Raw genomic sequence first — 19,977 nt, 5'->3', positions numbered from 1 at the left:
CAGTTGGGACTCTGCAGAGGAAAACTGTACCTTGCTAACTCACCGCTGTTCTGTGAAGGTGTTTGTAAGCCTGTGGTGAGGAGTGTTTTGGTAGACATTGGGTACTTGTGTGTGTTGGTGGAGGAGAAAGTTGCCGGGGGGGGGGGGGGGGGGGGGGCGGGGGGGCGGCAGGGGTAGAGTTCCCCAAATAAAGCTTTGGCCTGGGGCTACAGCAAGGACTAGCAAATAAACTGACTCTGTTACAAACATAACCCTGGAGTGGAAGTTCGTGTATTTGCCTACTAGTTTTTTTCAGTGGAAATGAATTGTTTCAACATATTTTATTTTAACAGCAGGAAAGACAAGTGTGAATTCAAACCCCAGAGGCCAGGAAGGAAGATGCCTCAATATGTGCCACCTCCTCTTCCAACTAATAAGAAATGGTTTGGGACACCAATTGAAGAGATGAGAAGAATGCCTATGTGTGGGGCCCGTCTTCCTCATCTGCGACCCTCAGCCAATCATACAGTAACCGTCAGAGTACGATAATTAAGTGTATTACCTGAAATCAAATTTCCTACTGAATTGTTCAATAATATGAAATGCCAAACATTAGTCTTGTAGTATTAGCAGGTTGTGGAATTCTTTCTTTGCCATTCCTTGCAAGCAGACTAGGGCAACTGATTTTCCTGAAAGTTGACTTTTCTGATGCACAGAATTAGGATATTAAGATCCACAAGAAATGTAATTGTTTGAACTGCCTCTGGCTCGTTAGGGACAAGTATTTTTCTTTTGCAAAGAGGTATGTGTGTACTTCCTTGTCTGAGTTGTAAACTGTGAGAATTTAAATATGTCTGCAAGTAAAATTTGTACTCATGTTATATTTTTTTTTTAATATGATTCTGTTTCGGGTTCAAGATACGCAAAAGGCTCAAGATATAAAAAAGACAAAACATGAAGAGGATTTTCAAGGAGTTTTACCACTGCATTTTAGATCAAATCTGATGTATTTACCTTTAATTTTTTGGAGTAGTATGCAGTCATATTATTCTTGGAGTAAAACATGTGACCAGAAAACCGTAGGGTCATGGATAAATCCCAAACAAAAGAGAAGCATGTTTAAGTTTAAATGCAAGTTCTGAGAGAATCAGTGCTGTCAGAAGGCTTTCTAGCAGATTAAGTCTTTAAGTACATCACATCGTTTTTACATTTCTGGTATTCTGTGGAGTAAATTTGAAATATTGCTGTATCTATAATGATTTCTCATCCTCTTCGTTCTTAGGTTAAAAAACATTATTTCTGCACATGACTATTGGTATATTTGAAGCTACGTTTTGAAAATACTTGGATGAAACTATGTAAACACTTAAATTCATAAATGAGGAAGTCTTTAGTTGATAATTGGACATGAGATAATTGCATATATTACCTTTATTTCATTGTTTTTCAAGAGGTCAAATGATAAGGTGGTGGTCTTTTCACCAAGTATAATGTGTAGGAGTAACAGATGGATTACTTTTTTTTCTGAGTATCTGTCGTGGTCAGTTTGTGGCTTTCCCCTTTCCAAAAAGGGTGGCTGTAGATAAGACCTCTTTTTAACTATGTTTTTGCTTACTTTTTATTTCTTCAATTTAAAAACTTGAAAGTAGAGTCTGAACTTTCCCCCACCTCCTTCTGTGTTGCAGGTAGATCTTCTGAGGGAAGGAGAGGTGCCTAAACCTTTTCCAACTCACTACAAAGATTTGTGGGACAACAAACATGTTAAAATGCCCTGCTCAGAACAGAATTTATACCCTGTAGAGGATGAGGTAAGGTCAAGTATTTACAGTTGTGTAACCAAATAAACTTTTTTTCATATAGATGAGTTTTCAGTTTACTGCATTTGCTTAGTTGGAAGACTGTATATATGGAATTGGAAAATCAAGTAGATGAACATACCTGGTCTGAAAACCTGGACTGTGGGTCATGATGCTTCAGGCAGAGCAGGAGATTTGTTTTAATGTGTTTTTTTTCTCTCTAGTTTTACCTAGCCAGTGATTTGATCATGAATATATTTTGATATGGAGTATAAGTATTTATATGTTTGGGTTTGGGGTTTTTTTGGTGAAGCAATTTGGGATGCCAACAGATGTGAATAATCAAAATGTGGTTTCAAATTCATAATACTCTGTCAGGTATTGCTGATAGTGAGGTGTATCCGACTGCTGTTCTGATGAAACAATGGCAGAGAGGTTAGGGTTGGCCCTGCGTGGTTTGTTCATTTGCTGTTTCTTGTTACTGCTCGAGACTTACTTAAACGTACCCACTGAAATGCTTTAGACTGTGGTAACATCAGCAAGTGTGTCCTGTAGTGAAGACACTATCATGATTATTGATGCTTGAATCTGAAACAGATGATTTTTATAGCCTCTAGGAAGTACTCTTAAAAAATTAAATCTTTTAAGTTTTCAATGTTAAAGATACAGTATAAAATGAATTTAATTGATGTTTCAGAGGAAAAGTGTTGATAAGGTCTTTGTTGCCAGTTGAGCAAGATGAGCTGTATCTGCCCTCGTGGTGGTCTTACAGGAACTGTTGTTACTGATTGCAGTGGGCAGTAAGACTTTCTGTTGAGGAACAGTATCACAGGTTGTCTTACATTTGGGTTAGTGCAAGTCAGCCACAGCAGTATGCTTTTATAATCTGTGCCCTTAATGTTCTTAATACTGTTTTTTATAAAGTTAGTTTTTGAGTTTTGAATTGTGTATTTTATTAAGTGTGGTCATGTTTTATCTGTAGCTTCAGTTAAAAGGGAACCTTAAGGAAGTTAAATGCAGGGGACTCTAGAACTGCAGAAGTGCTTCACAGTTATTCAGAATATGTGGTTTATTTTTAAAGGCCTTCACAAATAAAGCAAACTTTATTTCAAAAAATGGGGCAAGGAAGAAAATTATTAGTAAATATGTAATTCTGTTTTGAATAACTTAATCTGACTTTGTTTTGGGCTTTTGGTTTAAAGAATGGAGACAGAACTGCTGGAAGTCGATGGGAACTAATCCAAACAGCCTTACTTAACAAATTTACGTGCTCACATGATTTGAAGGTAAGCTTGTCAATTTGAAATGAAGTCTGTATGCATAAAACGTACATTCAGGTTCACTGTGTACTGTTAGTGATTCTGGCTTAGTCCTATTTGTTTATTCACGTACAGAAATAATTTTTTAAAAAAATCTGTGCTGTTCAAGGGATTCCCTAATGAATTAGGGGTCTTTAATAGTCTTATGTGTTGCCACTGAATTTATTGGCTATTATTAAAATGAATTGTCATTTATAAACTGTGTTTGTCCGGCAGTATCTACTAGTTTGTGGCAAATGTAACGTGGGCTTTTTCTGTAACCAGATCATAGGGCAACACACAGGTGAGAGAGTTTCAAACAGTAAGTGTTCGTGCTGGTGGAGTCCACAAAAATTGCAACAATTCAAACCGCTGACAAAAATCTGTAAATTGTGAAGACTAAATGTTCTGGTAATAACTCTTAGAGTTCTTGTTGGCTTTTAACAAATTGTGATTTGGAGCAGCTTAAAATTGCAGTTACGTTTTTTGTGAAGAATAATAATTTGATTATACCTAAAAGGCAGGGAAGGAGAAGGGTGGAAAAGCTACAGATAAACTTTAAAAATAAATAAATAGCATTCCCCCAGCAACTAATGAAACTTTCCTTGATGATACTATTTTATTTGGTATTTTTTCTTGAAAATTTTTTGAAGGTGGTGGTTGTTGTTGTGAAGGACCTGTTTAACTTTGTTGTGGTCCTGCCTCTGTAAGTTTTTAAACTGGTAAAGCTTCTGCTATATTGCTGAGGGACTCTTTTTGTATTTTTAAAGCAAGCAAGCACAGGCTGTGGAATGTTTGTTGTGTGTTGTAGGCAGGTCCAAGGATGCCTTGTCTTGTGCTAGGAAAAGCCTGTAGGCTAAAGCTTATTCAATGCTAAACCTAAAATACAGGATTCAGTGTCATGGAGTTGCACCGTATTAATACACTTCTATGGATTTTGATGGGCTCTGTGACAGGTTTTAGCCACTAGATGGTACTGTCCCTTCAAAAATGAAATTTCATAACATCGTTTTTCTTCTGTTAAGTATCTCTAAGCTTCATTTTGATGTGCTCTTTCCCTAGGAAGCTATACTGAGATACAATGTTGCTTATTCCAAGAAATGGGACTTCACAGCTCTTAGCGACTTCTGTGAGAAGGTAAACCAAGTTGATTTCAAATAGGAAGAAAAGTAAAATCTAAGTGACTGCTTTGTTTCTGTGTCTCAATGCTTTTGGCTTTATTTCCCCTTTTGAGAGTAAAGATTTTGCAGACACCAATGTAGACAGTTACTCGTCTGGTAACTTCAGTTGAAATGATAATTATACTTTATAAACTGGGTTAATTTTAAATCTTAAGGGCTTAATTGGTGCTTCAGTAACACCTAAGGTTACTGAAGGTAAGGTGGGAAATGCGTTTTCTCTGTTTTATGAAAACCAGATTTATTAAGGACTTGTAGTAATATTTCTAGCGTAATGGTATCTTTTTTTAAAAAAAATGTTGGTCGTATTTTTCCTTTTTTAAACAGCTTTACTGTTATATTGCAGTGGTGTTTGTATAGACTGTGCTTTGCTGCTCTAACAGTAAGATTTTGCTGTATGCTGAGACGATGAAACTAAACTGTAGAGTCTTTGAAAGATTGCGGTGGGTTTTATGACTTCATGTTGCCTTCCTGGAAGAGGCTGGGAAAAAAAAATCAATAGTAGGTGACAAATGCAAGTCGGACCGTTATTAATGTACGTCCTGACTGACAATCAGAAACTATGCTAATTAAAGTGGTATGGGAGATTAAATGAGATGCAACAGAAATTGTGTTTTTCTTCCACCAGCTCAGAAGTGCTTTAAAAACACGTGCGCTTTTTTTCTTAGGAGGGGCTTGCTAAGCTGTATTAAGGTTCAGTGGAAAATAAATTTGATTTGAAGCTCATTTTGTTAGTTACATATGTTTAAAATAATATCTGCTTACTTCATGTGATCAGAAGAACTGTTCTTTCTATTGCCTGTTTCCATAGTGTATGGGGAATACTGTTTTGCAGAGCGAGTTTTGTTTTGCATGCAACACAGTCTTGTTACTACTGACAGAAGACACCTGTAAAAGTGGTATCATATGTACCAGCCACGAGAGCTACTTTGTTTGCCCATCTTGCCAGTTTAATGCTTCCTCCTGTCATCTGTGGGGTGTCTCTGTTTTTGAGGCTGTCGTGGCTGGATGGTAGAGGCTGTGGATATTTGGCCTATTTGCTCATATTGACTCTTGTACTAACCGAAATTACCTTGGCCTCTTCAACTGTTTGCTGTCTTCTATACATAACTATTCATAACACACTAATTCTTGTGTTATTAAAGAATACATATTTAAATTTTTAGAATGTTTTGAAGTACAAGCACTATTTATGTAAAAATCTGACTTGGGAAGATACCAGATTTGCATCATATTGCTACAAACGCAACCGAGCTTGCCCTGATGCGTTCATATTATGCATTTGGGAGTTCAGAAACTGTGGATAATCAGATTCAGAGGTCATCTGCCAGGGAGAGTAGGTAATCTCAGCTCTCTCCAGAGAAGAGAGGAACAATAGGAAAATAAACTATAATATTGGGCATCAGTCCTTCACTGAGAGTCAAAAGGAAATTTCTGTCACCTGGGAATGATATCTTACTTGTGAGGCTCCCAGGTGAAGTGGGGAGAGCTGTTTCAAAACATGAATTTTAGACCAAGGTGAAGAGTGTGCAGCAGTATATTAAATAAAGAATAGTGAAGCGCTATATGACGGTGGCTCCTTGTAGACCACAGAAGCAAGATTTTACTGTGGCTCTGTTTATTGAATGTGTTCAGTGAACAGAACATACAGAGGGAATACATCTTGTAGGGAGATGTTTAAATCTTTTCTGTTACGAAGGGATGTCTGAACTCAAGTTTTGTAAATAGACAGACTAAAAACAGGCTTTGAAAGCAGATGCCTTGTTTAAGTGAGTAGCTGTTGAGTTAGAAGTTGAGATCTTCTGTGGAAATGACCTAAATACACTGTAATGAAATGTGGCTTTTGAGGTTAATACATTTCACAGTTAATGTTCAGGAGTTTACCATTGGCATTTGTATTTTCTTGTTTATCTTACGGTTTTGAGGGAACAGGGGAACTGTTTCAGGTGACTTTTGCTCAGCAAAAGTTGAGAGGGTTGGTTGAAAGGAAAGCTGGCTTGAGTAATCAGCCCAAAAGGAGGAGGAGCAGCTCAGCAGAGGGAGAAATAGTCACAAATATATGTTAAACAAAAAAGATGAAAGCAGAGTGTCATCCTCATCTATTTACATTCTTGGACACTATTGACTTCCAATGCATTTCTTAACCAAGAATTTTGTTGTCTAATTTAGAAGGGAGCTGGGTCCACAAATTAATGGTGTCTATTGATTTGAGACCACTGTATTCAGATACTACTTCAGTAGGTCTGTGCTTCATAAATTATAAAGGACCGTTTGTTATTTTATCTTCTGATTCTGGACACAGCTCACATTATTATTAAAATTAATATCTGTTATATGCTTTCATATCAGTCTTACATTGTGTTTCCTATTTGAGGTAGTTTCTTTCCAAGTTACACATTAAAAATATACATTACTTTTGAATCTTACAAGTAGGATTTAAATCAGTTTTCTTATCTTAACAATAATTACAGGTTTATTTGACTTAAGTTTATTTTCCTTTAGATATAGATAGAATAAAGATTCAAACACTTTCAGCTTTCTTAACTAATGGGAAATAAATGTCATGTATGTGAGCCAGGCTTTTTTTCCAAAACAGCATCCCCTGACATGTACGGGCTGACTAGCTTTACAGTTTGTTCCAAGTGTTGTCAGAAGAGGGAGCCCTTATTATTTTAAAAAGATTCTTTTGGATGCCAGTTAATGTGTGGAAGTAAAATTCCTATTTGTAGTGTGAAGTAAGTTTGGAAGCTTCGAGTTTTTTTGATGGGTACCATGAGTTTTCAAAAAGAAACAGTAATGTACGTAAAGCTCTTAGTGGTTTGCCTCAGATGTCTGATGGTTTTGGTTGTCCTCTACAGAATTTCCACAGTTGTGTTGATTTGTTTTGCCATCTGTTTGTTAATATTTGCAAAGAGGCTTAGGATTTATTCAAGTTATTACTTAGTGGATGAAAATTATTAGTGCTAACATTTTTCTTCTTACTTGCAAAATTTTTGTCACTTGGAAATTATCCCTGCATCTGTTTCTCCAGAACTTATGTAGAAGCCAGGCAGGAAAGAGTTAACCAACAGAAAAGGAAAGGAGAAGAAACAGCTCTGGATGGAGCTGTCTCTGGACCCACAGTGTGTTGTAGATGAGCTTTATTGGTGTGAATGATGATAGGCTGGGAATTTATTACATGTTTTTGATCAACAGCGCTACATACTGTAATAGTTTTTATTTTTCTTTCTTGTAGATTTGCCCTTCCATTTCCAGGCAAGAGTAAATTCTTTTGCTTTTTCCCAAGTGTGTGGAGAAAAAAAAGTGAGGTTGTTCAAGGCCTGTGTCTTAGGCTAATCTGCAACATCAACTTTATTTAAGGGGAGAAGTAAGGCTTTATCATTTAAGACAGTCGCATGGTCTGCTGCTCTAGATGGGGCCTGTTTGTTCTGGACATGTTTTGTTTTTATCATATTGCTTTAAAATCTCTCAGAGCTTAAACGTAATTCTTGGTAATGTTGTTTTATGAACTCTTCCTCTTACTGCTTGCATCTGCCCTGCTCTTTCAGGAACAGAGGAGTGCTTAAATCTGAAAATGACATGACATCGTATAAGCAGTGCATAACTTTCTTTAAAGGTCCTCCTTTTAAATCCAGTTTTAGTTGCATAGTATACAAGAACTTTAGTCAGCAGGATTTATGTTGTGAAGCTTTGGAAACCTTCATGATAGATTTTAATGACAGAGGTTCTATAAGTTCTTTTGAGGTGAATCAGTTGGTGAACAGCTTCGCAACTTAAACATTTTTGTCTTCACAGTAGAGCTGTATCAAACCGAGTTACTTGGTCCCATCTAGAACTTGTGAGATTTAGCAGCAGTACTTCAGTTAACAACAAATCTACTGAAAAAATATGTAAGACACTGAAAGTGGCAAAAAGGAGCTCTGCAGGCACCAAAACAACAATGGGGGCTTTTATTTCTCACGTGGATTAATTTCAGTCTTCTAAACTCCTTTGACGCATAGAGAAGAACTATAGCATGTGCATCATTTTAGTGCAGGAAAACTAAGGAATAAGGCTCATATGCTTTTCAAGTCTTACTTGCAAGTTATCGAAGTTACAGGCTTTCCTGATACACTTGAATAAAAAGAAATAATCAGATCTAGTCATCTGAGTTTTAGCTACTCTTGCTGCTTTTTGGTGTATGCAAAGCCGGAAGAGTGACTCATGTATGCAGGACTGTTAGCATTTAGGATTCCCCAAATACTTGTGTTTAAAATGTTAATTTGTGAGTTAATATCTGTACGCTGTTCAGAGCTGAAAAGGATTAAATGCAGTACTCGGGGGTGTCATTAAAAGGAAAACTGTGATACCTGATGATTACTCATGTTTTGGAAATTGCAAATAGTTCAGGTAGAGGTTTGATTGCCAATCTCTTAAGAAGCACAGACTGAAGATTGGCGTTTAGGTAAATCTGTGTTGCATAGTCAGTGGGTGTCTGAGGAGCTGTGAGTCATCTGAAAATGGATCACAATAAATCTTGTAGATATTCACGTTGTGTCCATAACTACTTTTATGTTTGTCTGGACTCTTTGAGCTTGATCATCTTGGTGGAAAGTGGAAAGTCTGTGAAATGGAGAATATAGAACGAGAGGAGTCGGGAATGGTGTAAAGGTATGTAATACTTCCTGTGTGAGGAATATCTGAATAAGCTAGGAGTGTTTCATCTTTTCATTTTAGTTGAGAGGAGTGAGGGATGGGTATATATGTAGGAGAGGGTGAAGAGGAAATGAGTGTTCATTCTTCAGTACAACAGTTAAAGAACACCAGAGGAGTGTTCCTATCGGGTAAGGATTTCAAAACCAGACAAAAGCAAGTAATTGTTTAGATACTGAATGAAGGGTTGTGGAACTCCTTGTCTGGGCATGTAGAGGATGCTATGGCTTTACACCAGGTTCTGAAGGGATTTGGAGAAATTGCTGGCAGAAAAATCCCATTGACATCTACACAGATACTGTGACAGATTCTGGAGATTTCTGAAACTGATCACTGCAAGTAAAAGTGTTGTGAGGAAGTGCTGCTGATTGCTTGTTTTTTTGTGCTGTTAACTTTTCTGGGCACCTTTTGTTGATGGGCTTTCATGAGCTTTTGTCCGTGTTTACATTCTTACAACTGCTGGATTGAAGTTGAGAGGCAGAAGTGGCCTTGTCACGTGGGCCCCATTGTGGTGTAGTACCCCCACTGTGGTGTAGTACCAATATGAGACGTTGCTGACAGAAAGGCATGGGGATCTATATGCTAGCTTCTTTTAGGAGGACAAATGAACATCACTTGAAGGCACTTAAGCCTTTTAAATTTTGTTTTTTTCAGCTCTCTGCAGAACTTGAAACCCTTGGTGCCTACTTGACGTAAGCAGGAAGACTTAAAGGGGGGATATGCTGTCGATATCTTTACAAAGATGCTGTCATCTTCTCCACTGTATAACACTCAGTTTCCAACTATAAGATTTGGGGTTTAGTGTAGGAAAAAAGCATGTGTGTGTCGGCTTATGGATGTCTTGTGGTCTTTTTGTCTGTTGGGAAAGCTGTTTGAAGCCGGTCAATCTGTTTAATGTCCAGGATGTGCATATTTGCTGTTGATTTCCTTATAAATTCAGCATCAGGAAATCCTTCTGTGTTATGAAAAAAGCTGAATAACTTTGACATTTGGGTTTTTCCAAGAGGTTGAAAGAAACATGATCGTGTTCTTTAAAAAAGACCAGTCTCTTCTCCTCCTGTCCATACTTAATTGCAGAGAAGAACCTTCAGCATGAAGGAAGAATGTACCAGACCATTTTATCTGTGCTTTTTTTCTCCTTTTCCAGTCAAGCATAAGTTCAATGTTTTTAGCCTCCAAACTGGCTGCTAGCTGGGTTTTTTGGTGGTTTGTTTGTTTGTGGGTTTTTTGGTAGGGCACAATTCTCAGCTTATCCAAAAATCTGATAAAAGGCTGTGTAGCCAGAAAACAGGTCAGTTGTCAAGCTGAAGGAATATATTGCTATTTTTATTTACCCTTTAGTTATGCTTTCACATGATATAAAATATGGGCTATTAAAAATGTTTGTCTTACAATTACAGCTGTCGTTAGTTTTGAAACAGGATTAGAAAAGGAGTCCTATTTCTCCCTGCTTCTTTCCATTAAAACTTGCATGACAGTCATACTTCTGGATGCTAGATCCTTTTAAAAAAGTCTGGAGCAGTCAGGACGTGAGGCTTAGTTACTGTCTGCTTTTATGTGCAAGTGTCGACTGTAAATTTCTAGAAATTCACTTAATACCATTTTTGAATTTTCCATAAATACCATTTAGAAATACATACACTTGATATATAATATGCAAGACAAATATGTAAATTAAATTAGAAAAACTTTATGTATTTTCCATGAATACTACACAGCTGTATTACAGGTGTTTTGCTCTTCCAAAAGTCTGTTTTCCTTTTTTTAAAAAAACAAAATTGAAGATAATTATTGTAGTAGAAATTATTTTTCATTTGCACAGATCCCTACTATTTAAATTTTGGCCTAGCAATATTCATATGGATATGTGCATACACTTTCTAAGGTATCACTTTTTCTACCACAGGTGTTCTGAGCAGATTCCAGAATGTAAGAGATTATTCTTGGAAGTGAGGAGTGGTGGAGCATACTACAATGAGTCTTGTTACTGTTAGTCAATGCTTTGCACTTAGGAATAATTAAAATAAATAGAAGAAAACTGATATTTCACTGAAAAACTAACAAATGTGTCTTACTGAATTGCTGAAGTGTGGCATAAACCTAGGAAAACCTGGGATAATATCTACAGAATATGCTTAGTGCACTCTTTTGGCAGACTATAGTTTCTCATTTGAACGTATGTTACTATGTAATATACTGGCACGTTTGGCCTTTGGTACTTTCAGAAAATGTGTCAGAGGCGAGTAATTGAGTTAAGACTGAGCACATGAAATGTGTAAGAACTGAGCAGAAAAATCAGACGTGCAAAATTTGGCAGTATATCTGCTGCTTCTCCAAGAAGAATTGGTTGTGTTTTGGTATCACTGAGCTGTTTTGAATGACGTTAAGAACGGTCTTGTCAACGAAGTACTGTACTTCAATTGCAAGATTTCAAACAGCCACAGAACCACACAGACTTTAAGTGTGTGTGTGTGGTCTGAACCTTAATAACCTTAACTTAATAACTTTAAACTTAATAACCTTAAGAAATTTTTGAAATTACCTGGACAATTTTGGAAATCATACTTCTCTCTTTTTACCATTATTTCAATTTTTCATCTAAAAAAAAAGACGGTAAATGCATCATCTGAAGCTGATGCGACTATAGCATAGTCTGGTTGGATTACAGTTGAGCTCTGGATTTTCGCTTATTTCAAAAAGACTTAACTGCTTAAGAATACCTGCTACTGTTAAGTATGTGCATATCTTGGGAGATTTTTATGTTCTAAAAGGCTTTACTGCAGTCTTGTCTCCTAGCAGGTCTTATGAACCATGTCAGTCTTTCCTGTATGTTCTGTTGTTTGAATGACCTGCTTGAAAAAATGATTGCTGTAATCGGTGATACTGGAAGAGAAGGAATTTTAAGGTACCAAATTGTTCTGGTGACTGGGTTTTTGATAAATCATTTTTATAATTGTCTAGACAGTACTAACAGAAGTGAGTGTTGTACAAAGATGTCAGCATACAAATGTAGGCTTTTAAGCAAGAAACAAAATGCCCCAAGGCTGAAAATAGCCTATCCATTGCTTCATGCTGGATTCATTTTAGTCCAGATGTCTTCAAACAATTTTCATTACATCAGATTACCTTTTTAAAATCTAAACTGAAAGGTCTTTTGAGTGTGCCGTGAAGGGTTTTCTTTTCACAGCAGCAGAAAGGAATTTATCCCCATATTGAACAACATGTGAGCTTTTCTAGGGTGGGGGCAATATGCATCTTGTACACATTCAAAACATTAGAAGCTAAGTGTTGTAGCAGAGAAATAGCATTGAGTACTGAATTACAAGCTTATTGTTAGTTTTCTGTACTTTCTCAGCAAAACAGTTGAGTATCTTTCAAGTGGTGTTTTGTAAGCACCATTGCAATGCCTATTGCATCAGACTGTTGACTCAGAACTACCAGGGAAAGGGGTATATACACATACCAGCTGTAGAGTTGTAATTACATTGTGTCTTAAGTGTTTGTGCATGCTTGATGCTTAGGGACGATATAAAGATACATCCTGAGGATCTCTTCCATAGTTTTCACTGTATTGAGAACATTCCCGTTTCAAAAAACAGAGGGGAAAAAAGCTAGTAAATGTAAAGGTTGTGTTTTTAAAAGTAATCTTCTGGTGTTTGCTTTTTTTTGTTTGGTGTTTTTTTTTTTTGTTTTGGGGGCTGGGGGCTCATGGACAGATTTCTTTGCTTCCATTGGATTATGTGTAAATCATTATTTTCATGTGGTTACCTGTCTATCCCAAATGACTTAAGAGAAGCTCCTCCTTTTGGTTGTGGTGGCTTTCCTTAGCTGCTTTATGCCTTCAGTGGGTTTTGTTTTGGTTTTATGCCTGGAGTAGTTAGAATAAAAAACACTGGTCAAAGCTTTCAAGAGAAGCACTCCTCTGAAAAAGTGTACGTGGAACCAGGGAAAGGATAAAGAGGCGTTGCCATTGTTAGAATGACTGTGAAAGTGTAAATGAAGCGTATTATAACTATATTCCTCATTTTTTCTCCTCCTTTTTAATCTTAAAAACTGAATTTGTTTATATTGCTTCCATGCAGAGTTTATTAATAGTTGCCATGCATTCTTTAAAGAGCAGGTTTGCAAAGGTGGCAGTGTGTGTACCCTGGAGATGGCCTGAGGTTCTTATCTGGCCAGTATAATCTGAATTACTGGATGTTTTCCTCAAGATATTTGTGATTTTGAGTCAAGCAAAAACCAGTTTATAGATTTGTTGAAAACTACAGTGTTGTGTTGTTTTTAGTTGATCCTTCTTTTTTCCCTTCTGCCTGTGCTGGACTTTTTTTGTAATGTTAAAGAAAATAGTTTTGTAAGGGCAATAGCTGTGGTGTCTCATGAAACTTTTGGTGCCAAGGTTATTGATTTCCAAAGCGGTTGAAAAAAGTTGTAGTTAAATATCTGATGGCTTTCAAATGTTTCTACTTTATGCTTCCTAGCAGAAGTTTCTTAAATGATAGCAGTATTTAATCTCTTCCCCCCCCCCCCCCCCCCCCCCCGTACTGTGTTTAGAAATGTAAGTTTTGAATGAACCTGGAAAGGGATCGTTTTCACCTTTAGTGTGTCAGTCAGATGATAGATGCTTTTTCCTCCTCCTTGTGTTACAACCCTGCTGTAGAAACAAGGTCATTGTCCTTTCCACTACTTTGTACTTCCCGAGAGTATCCAGAAAGTATTTAGAAAGCAGTATTTGATTTTTCTTTCCAGGACTCTATCAGTGCTTTGGAAATGGTTGTTATGCTTCTAGTCATCCTAGAGTCGCTTTGCAAGAGCGTACAGGTAGAGTCTATTGGTGGCCTGTAGAGAATCAGGACTGAGGTTTCACTGGTAATGGAAATGATTGAGGTTAGATTTCCAGTGCCTTGGAAGTATAAACTGGGCTTCTAAACCCATGAAGAGGAGATGGAAAAATAAATACATGTTTTTCTCTCTGATTTTATTTAGAATGTTGAAAAGGTTTGAGAACAAAGCTGCAGCTGTTAGGGATGATACACCTGAGAAATCATTCCAGGGTTGGATTGGCAGAAGACGTGAATGAGCCTTTAGTGGGGAAAAAAAATTAAACATGAATTAACCTCTGCCTTGTAAGCTGTCTTCTGTTTTCCTTTTGAAGTGTCAGTTTGTGGTTTTGATAAATGTCAGAAGCATTCTTCTTCTCAAATAAGATTCTTCTCTGCATAATCCAGCGTTATCTGTTTTTTCCTTTTTCCCTCCAAAGATTACTTTGTCCTTCCTTTGGTTTCTAATCAGACGAGTGCTGAAGAAATGGGATGGATTTGACAGCTAAGTGTGTTCTATTGAATTGGTTTTGTAAGGGAACTAAAGGAGGCAGATGAGAGTATTCTTTCTGCAGTTTTGGGTGCTATTAACTTAATAAAATGGGAACTAAAATCCCCCCTACCCCACGCCTTGCCTCTAGGTTTCAATCTTGTTTATATGTGTAATATTTGACATGACAAAGAAGCTGTTTTACATAGGCATACACAAGTTAGTGGGTTGCAGCCTAGTGTCCCTCTCTGTGTACCAGCTACATTGATAGTTGTGGCATGGTATGTTTAAGCAGAATTCACCTACTCCCTGTCCAGAGGAAAACGCTTTGTAGAGGGTATGACTTAGTGAAGGCTTTTTTTTTGTGTGTGTGTTTTAATTTAAATACATTAGTCACCTGATAAGGACTTATTTAGGCTTCTTTCATTATTTTTTTTTCTTCTTCCAGCTGTTCCAGATAACAGATTGAGAAAGTCTGCCTTTAGGATTCTATAATGTTTAAAAGCACTTATGACAAGGATTAGGGGAAGAAGGGGGAGTAGTTTGGCAGTCTGACATTGGTTTATTTTCAGGTAAGACTTAAATGTTGTAAACAGTGCCTTGGTTGTTTTATTGGCACTGTTGTAGTTCTAATCATGGATCTAGACTCCACCAAATTTAGGTGTTAAACAGCAAATAAAAAGTATGTAGCTTCTGTATGAGGCAGGAGAACAAGTAAGTAAGTACAGGGTGCTCTGGAAGAAAGAGAAAAGACAACATGGCTTAGTGCAGTAAAGGAGCACCTGCATATTGTGACTGCTTAAGTATGCTCAAGTTTTTGTATGTCATCTCAAAGGAAAGCCTTAGCTGGAAGGGAATGGTGAGGGGGATGCTTCAGGATGCCTGGAAAGTTCTGTGAAATAGACTTTAAAAAAAACAAAAAAGAGCTAAATTAAAATTAACATTATCCAAAAGTGCTTAAGAACCAATGTCTTGTAACTAGTTCAGTTGTGCTCTTGCACTATTCTACATCTCATGTAACTGTGAAATGGGAGCCTTTGGAAGGGAGATAGGGTCTATGTACTGAATGAAAAAAGCAGCATTTTAAATACTTACAGGTAGAACGTGACTGTTAACAGTCTTACAAAGAAACAAAGCCTTCAAACACAAGTTCCTGTTGTCTTTGTTTCCCAAAACAATTTTTTACTTTTTTCATTTTTTTTGCTTTCCCTATTATCTTCACCAAAATTGCAAAATTACAAAAGCCAATCAACTTTTTCTGGAGAACATTCCAAGTTGTCCTAGATCTCGTGATATGTTCCTCCTGCATATTCCTTGCATATGGCACCGAGCAAATCTTTCTCTTTGGGGGAATGTGAATAGTATTGCTTTGTTCATGTATCTGTCTTCATTATTTTTGTTGAATTGCAGACTTGAGGGAGGTTCAGTAATGATGTTATGTCTGCCTCTATTTGCAACCAGGTTTTTCAGTGTGGAAGTATTCATCATGTGGATCTTAATGCCCTGTAAAAGTATACAGAGATATTTTTTGAGACAATCAGAAGATAGCGAAGAAAGAAAAAAATTGTTCCTGAAATTAGGAGAATGAATGTACTATGAATAAAGTACAGAAGTTATGCAGCTTGTTTAATTAGTTAGGAGGCTGTTACCACCTCTAACCATATGATATCTTACTTTAAAGTAATTAGGAAAGCTGCTACTGGAAAGGCAGTTCAGTATAGTAACATGGTACAGGGCACTTATAAACTGAAACAAAGTGATTTGAAGTGCATGAGGCATTATGGCAGCTGGGAAGGAGAATGTCAGGTCAAAATCTGTTAGAATTAGGAAATAAAAAACACAAAGTCTGAAGGAAGCACTCTGGTCTTCCCCTTCATCCTTAAGAACATGGTTCAGTTGGTTCTTGTCCTGCCAGAAAAGTTAATACGGGGAAATAAAACCAAACAAATTGAAAACATTAAGCCATTGCTGTCGTAGCATGCTGGTTGCCTGTTGGTGTGATGACTCTACCTTCCCATGAGATAGATAGAGCTGTCCAAATTTGTGTTCTCTATGTGCGGTTTGTTTGGTTTGATGAGCTGTCAGATTTAGATATAAACTCTCTACCATCACTATCACCCCATGCTGCTTCAGATCCTTCTTATTAGGACTGTCAGGCATACTTGTTCATTACATTTTGGAGGACTGGTTTATAGTGACAAGATGCCATTACTTATGACCATGTTTAGTCAGGCCTCTTTGCTGCAGTATAAATGTTCATTTCGCGAAATTGCAATGCAGGTTTCACCAAGAGCTCTTACCTCTGCAACAGCTCGCTGAGCTGTTTGCATCTTAAGAATTGGAGCCCTAAGTCATGTTCATTTAATCAGTCGCTCTAGTTGCAAATACTGTTGAAATCACAGAGTGATTTCTTTAGCAAAAGGCAAGTCATGCTTTGCAACTCTGCTTCCATATACTTTTCCCTTGGGGCATAACCCCTGCTTTTATTTAATTCCTAAATAACTTTTCTGCACGATTGGAGGACTGTGAAGAAAGTCAACAATATGTTTTGGTTTTATTTCAAATCCTGAAGGAAGCTGCAAAGGACATGTTTGCATAATAAGGAAAGGAGAAACTGATCAGTTGTTTACAAACAAAGTTGCTATGATACTTGATGTATTTTCCTTTATCAAAAATTGTTGATAACCATTTCATATTTTAGAATTTCTCTGAAGTTATAAAACAGATGTTAGTTTTTAACAAATGGAAATCCAGTGGTGTCTCTTAACGTTTACAGAGTTGTAGCCTTGAAGAAGCTTGTACGCAGTTGAAAGCGCTTTAGTGAATCAATACAGATGCTTCTACTAGATTTACTTCAGAGTAGAAAGTACTAGATTTACTTCAAAGTGAGGTGCTTGTTGTAACAGCTTCATTCTAACCGCTTTTTCAGCGAGAAGAGTTGCAACTGGTATCTGCCTTTTATAGCCCATTGGCAAGGGGCGTGACTGGTTCTGTTTCACCTACCACCCACCCTGTGCAACATCTAATAATGCATGACTTTGTGGTAGGCTGGTTTGATTTATTAATGCAGAGGAAGACTATCCCGCCTGACAACCCCCCCCCACCCACCCCCCAAGTTATTTTCCTGTAGCGTTAGCAAGCTGAAGGATCTCAAGAAATTATCAGATGAACATGGGAACTGGTGAAACGTGGTGTGTGTGTGTGTCTGGGGGGATAGACTGACGTATCCCTCTTTCAGCAGCTACAAGTAAGTAAAATACATGATGTGACTCTAGGCTGGATTTTACATCAGTACAAGTCACTGCTTCCTGAAGAGAGTTTCCTTCTAAATAAATCTTCATTCAGTTCTGGGACCAGGTATGCTCTGTGCTGTTGCTAGGTTCTCTCAGGTTGGCCTTTGCGTTGTGTGATGTCTGCCAGATGTAGTTGTGGTGTCAGCATTCCACATCCTGGAATACTTTTACTTTCCGTGATAGTGTTCTTTTTTGCTGCTTTCAAAGTCTGAAAAGATGGTCACAGATAAAACCAGGTGGTGTTGCACTGAGCATAGCTGAGAATATACATTGATAGTGGTTGGTCTGCAAAGCTGAAACTGTGGTGGCATGCTGGTTTAGTGGACAAAAGAGGATAAGAGCCAAGCAGCCAAGGGTTTGCAGGTGGTGTTTTTCATAAAAACCTCGCTGGAATGTAAGCTGTGCAGGAAGAGTTCATGGGCAGAAAGGGTAAGTTGTTATTACATGAAGATGGCCATGACTCAAGTTACGTTAAGTATTTTAAAGAAACTTAAAGCAAGAAGGGATACATATTTCTGGCTTACTGTCACTGTTCAATAATGAGTTATAGTCTCCAGATATAAATGGTAAGCACAGGACTGTATAGTTCCCCAAGGAGTTATTTTTAGGGAGAAAGCTGGGGGGGTTGTTTGGGGTTTTTGCCGCCTTTTTTTTTTTTGTGTGTGTGTCTGTGATGGTGATAGTGTTGCGAGGTTTCTTTTAAAGAAACAAACAGCACCTGTCCTTGAACAACAGTGTTCTTAGGTTACATACTGCAGCAGCTCTTTTGTGAATTCATAACATTTCCAGGAAGAAACAAGCTATGTTTGAATTTGAGAACTATTGATGTGCTTCCCCACAATATTTAGGAGATCTCTCCCTAAATAGGGGAGTATTCAGAACAAGGGTGCTTAGGCTGCTGGATGGTTTGATTAGAGAACAATGCAGAGTTAGGAGTTTCTTGTTAAGGTCTGTGAACTCAGTTACCATCTTTTTGAAGTTGTTGGGTCTTGTGAAAGTGTAGTAAGATTTTCATGGCACCCAAGGCTTTTCAAGAAAAAGGCAGCTTATTTGTCATTTACATATAAGAATAATCTGTCTGAAGTCCAATGAGAACAGTTCTGGGCATTAAGAGCTCCAAATTTTGAAGTTTTTGTTAGTGGAGGTCTAGTAAAAGTCATGCATAGAAATAATGTAGAGAGGAGAGTATATTCTGGTACATTAGGAAGGTAAGGAGAATTTCAGAGTGTAAGTGACCTTTGTAGTTATGCATTCTGCATCAGAGCTGAGCTGCTTCTGTTTTGGGAAGAAATTGTCTCATACTATTATGATATTGTTTTCAAAGAAGCATAAAGAAAAGGTTGAAGTCTTGACAGCTGTGACAAAGTCCAGTGCCATAATGTGTCACCAGATAAGTGATACTGTATAGTCTGTGGCAGTCAGCAAAGCATAGCAGCTACTATTTATATGTCAACTTTAAAAAAGAGGAAGTGTTACCCAAAGGGGAGAAAATATCAGAATTTGACAGCCTGGTAGACATCTGAGGTTAAATGTCATCTTATGATTAGATTTAACTTACATATTCATTTTAGTATTGAGATCTGAAATTCCAGCCTTTAAATGCTCATTTTGTTACTTCATGGCGCTTAAAAACGTTGTGCCTAAGAACAGAGCAAAGTTTCCTGCTAGAGCAGATGGTGTTAAAGGTTTGGTCATAATTTTGAATATCTGACTTGTACTGTGTAAATACGCAGGTACCTACACGGCCAAGAACGGGGGCAGGGGGAGAGAGAGATATGCATCTTGTTCATTTTTTAACCTTGAAAAAAAAATCGGCTTTCACTAATACTTTGTATATTACATGGATTCCTCCTCTATTATCTCAGGGTTTTTTTCATGTTTTCTAGGTTTGCTGTTCTAAGTTCTTGTTTCAATTTAAAATTTTGAACTAAAACCTTGTTTGTATGTCTTTGTGAGCAGCATACATAATGTGTGGAAAGTAACTGTGTAGGTATTGAGATTGTTTTATTTTCCCCCCTTCCCTATCATAAGTTGTTCGTCCTTTGAACATTTGTTTGTGTTTTGTTTTGTTTTTTTTTTAATCTCCGGAGTGCTCTTATCCCTTTTATATCACTTGGAACAGGAGGGAATAGAGCAGAGATACTTCTATAGTTATTTTAATGATCTTGGAAGAACAGAAGTTGTTAGCCTTCAGACAGTATTTTCAGCTTGGCATTTATGGAGAACAGTATGCTTTGAATCGGAGGCATCGTATTTTCCTCTTCTCAAGACAATTGCCAGTATCTTTTTTTTTTTTTTTTACATTCTGAAGTCTCTGTGAAACTTTCGATTGTGAATTACAAAGCTTTAATTATATGAATAAAAAGCTCACTTTATGTGATTTCGCAATTAGCCTTAAGTGTTGCAGAGACTGAAGCTGATAATACCTTGATGC

General features: G+C 37.3%; 1 protein-coding gene across 5 annotated transcripts in view; it reads left to right on the top strand.

The window, feature by feature from the left end:
• Nucleotides 1-19,977, top strand: part of PARG (poly(ADP-ribose) glycohydrolase) — a 71,099-nt gene that overhangs the window by 8,891 nt on the left and 42,231 nt on the right. For 3 of the 5 annotated variants that reach the window (XM_055808308.1, XM_055808296.1, XM_055808283.1), the window contains exons 4-7: nucleotides 333-519; nucleotides 1,665-1,787; nucleotides 2,978-3,061; nucleotides 4,136-4,210. In XM_055808308.1, coding sequence (XP_055664283.1) covers nucleotides 333-519; nucleotides 1,665-1,787; nucleotides 2,978-3,061; nucleotides 4,136-4,210 — 469 coding nt within the window. The remainder of the gene's footprint in view (nucleotides 1-332; nucleotides 520-1,664; nucleotides 1,788-2,977; nucleotides 3,062-4,135; nucleotides 4,211-19,977) is intronic. The other 2 variants (XM_055808303.1, XM_055808290.1) reach the window with 1 other exon arrangement.

Source organism: Falco peregrinus, chromosome 1 (assembly GCF_023634155.1).
Source record: "Falco peregrinus isolate bFalPer1 chromosome 1, bFalPer1.pri, whole genome shotgun sequence".
Lineage (NCBI taxonomy): Eukaryota > Metazoa > Chordata > Aves > Falconiformes > Falconidae > Falco > Falco peregrinus.
Note: the sequence above shows the minus strand (reverse complement) of the source record. Positions and strands in the feature narration are given on the sequence as shown.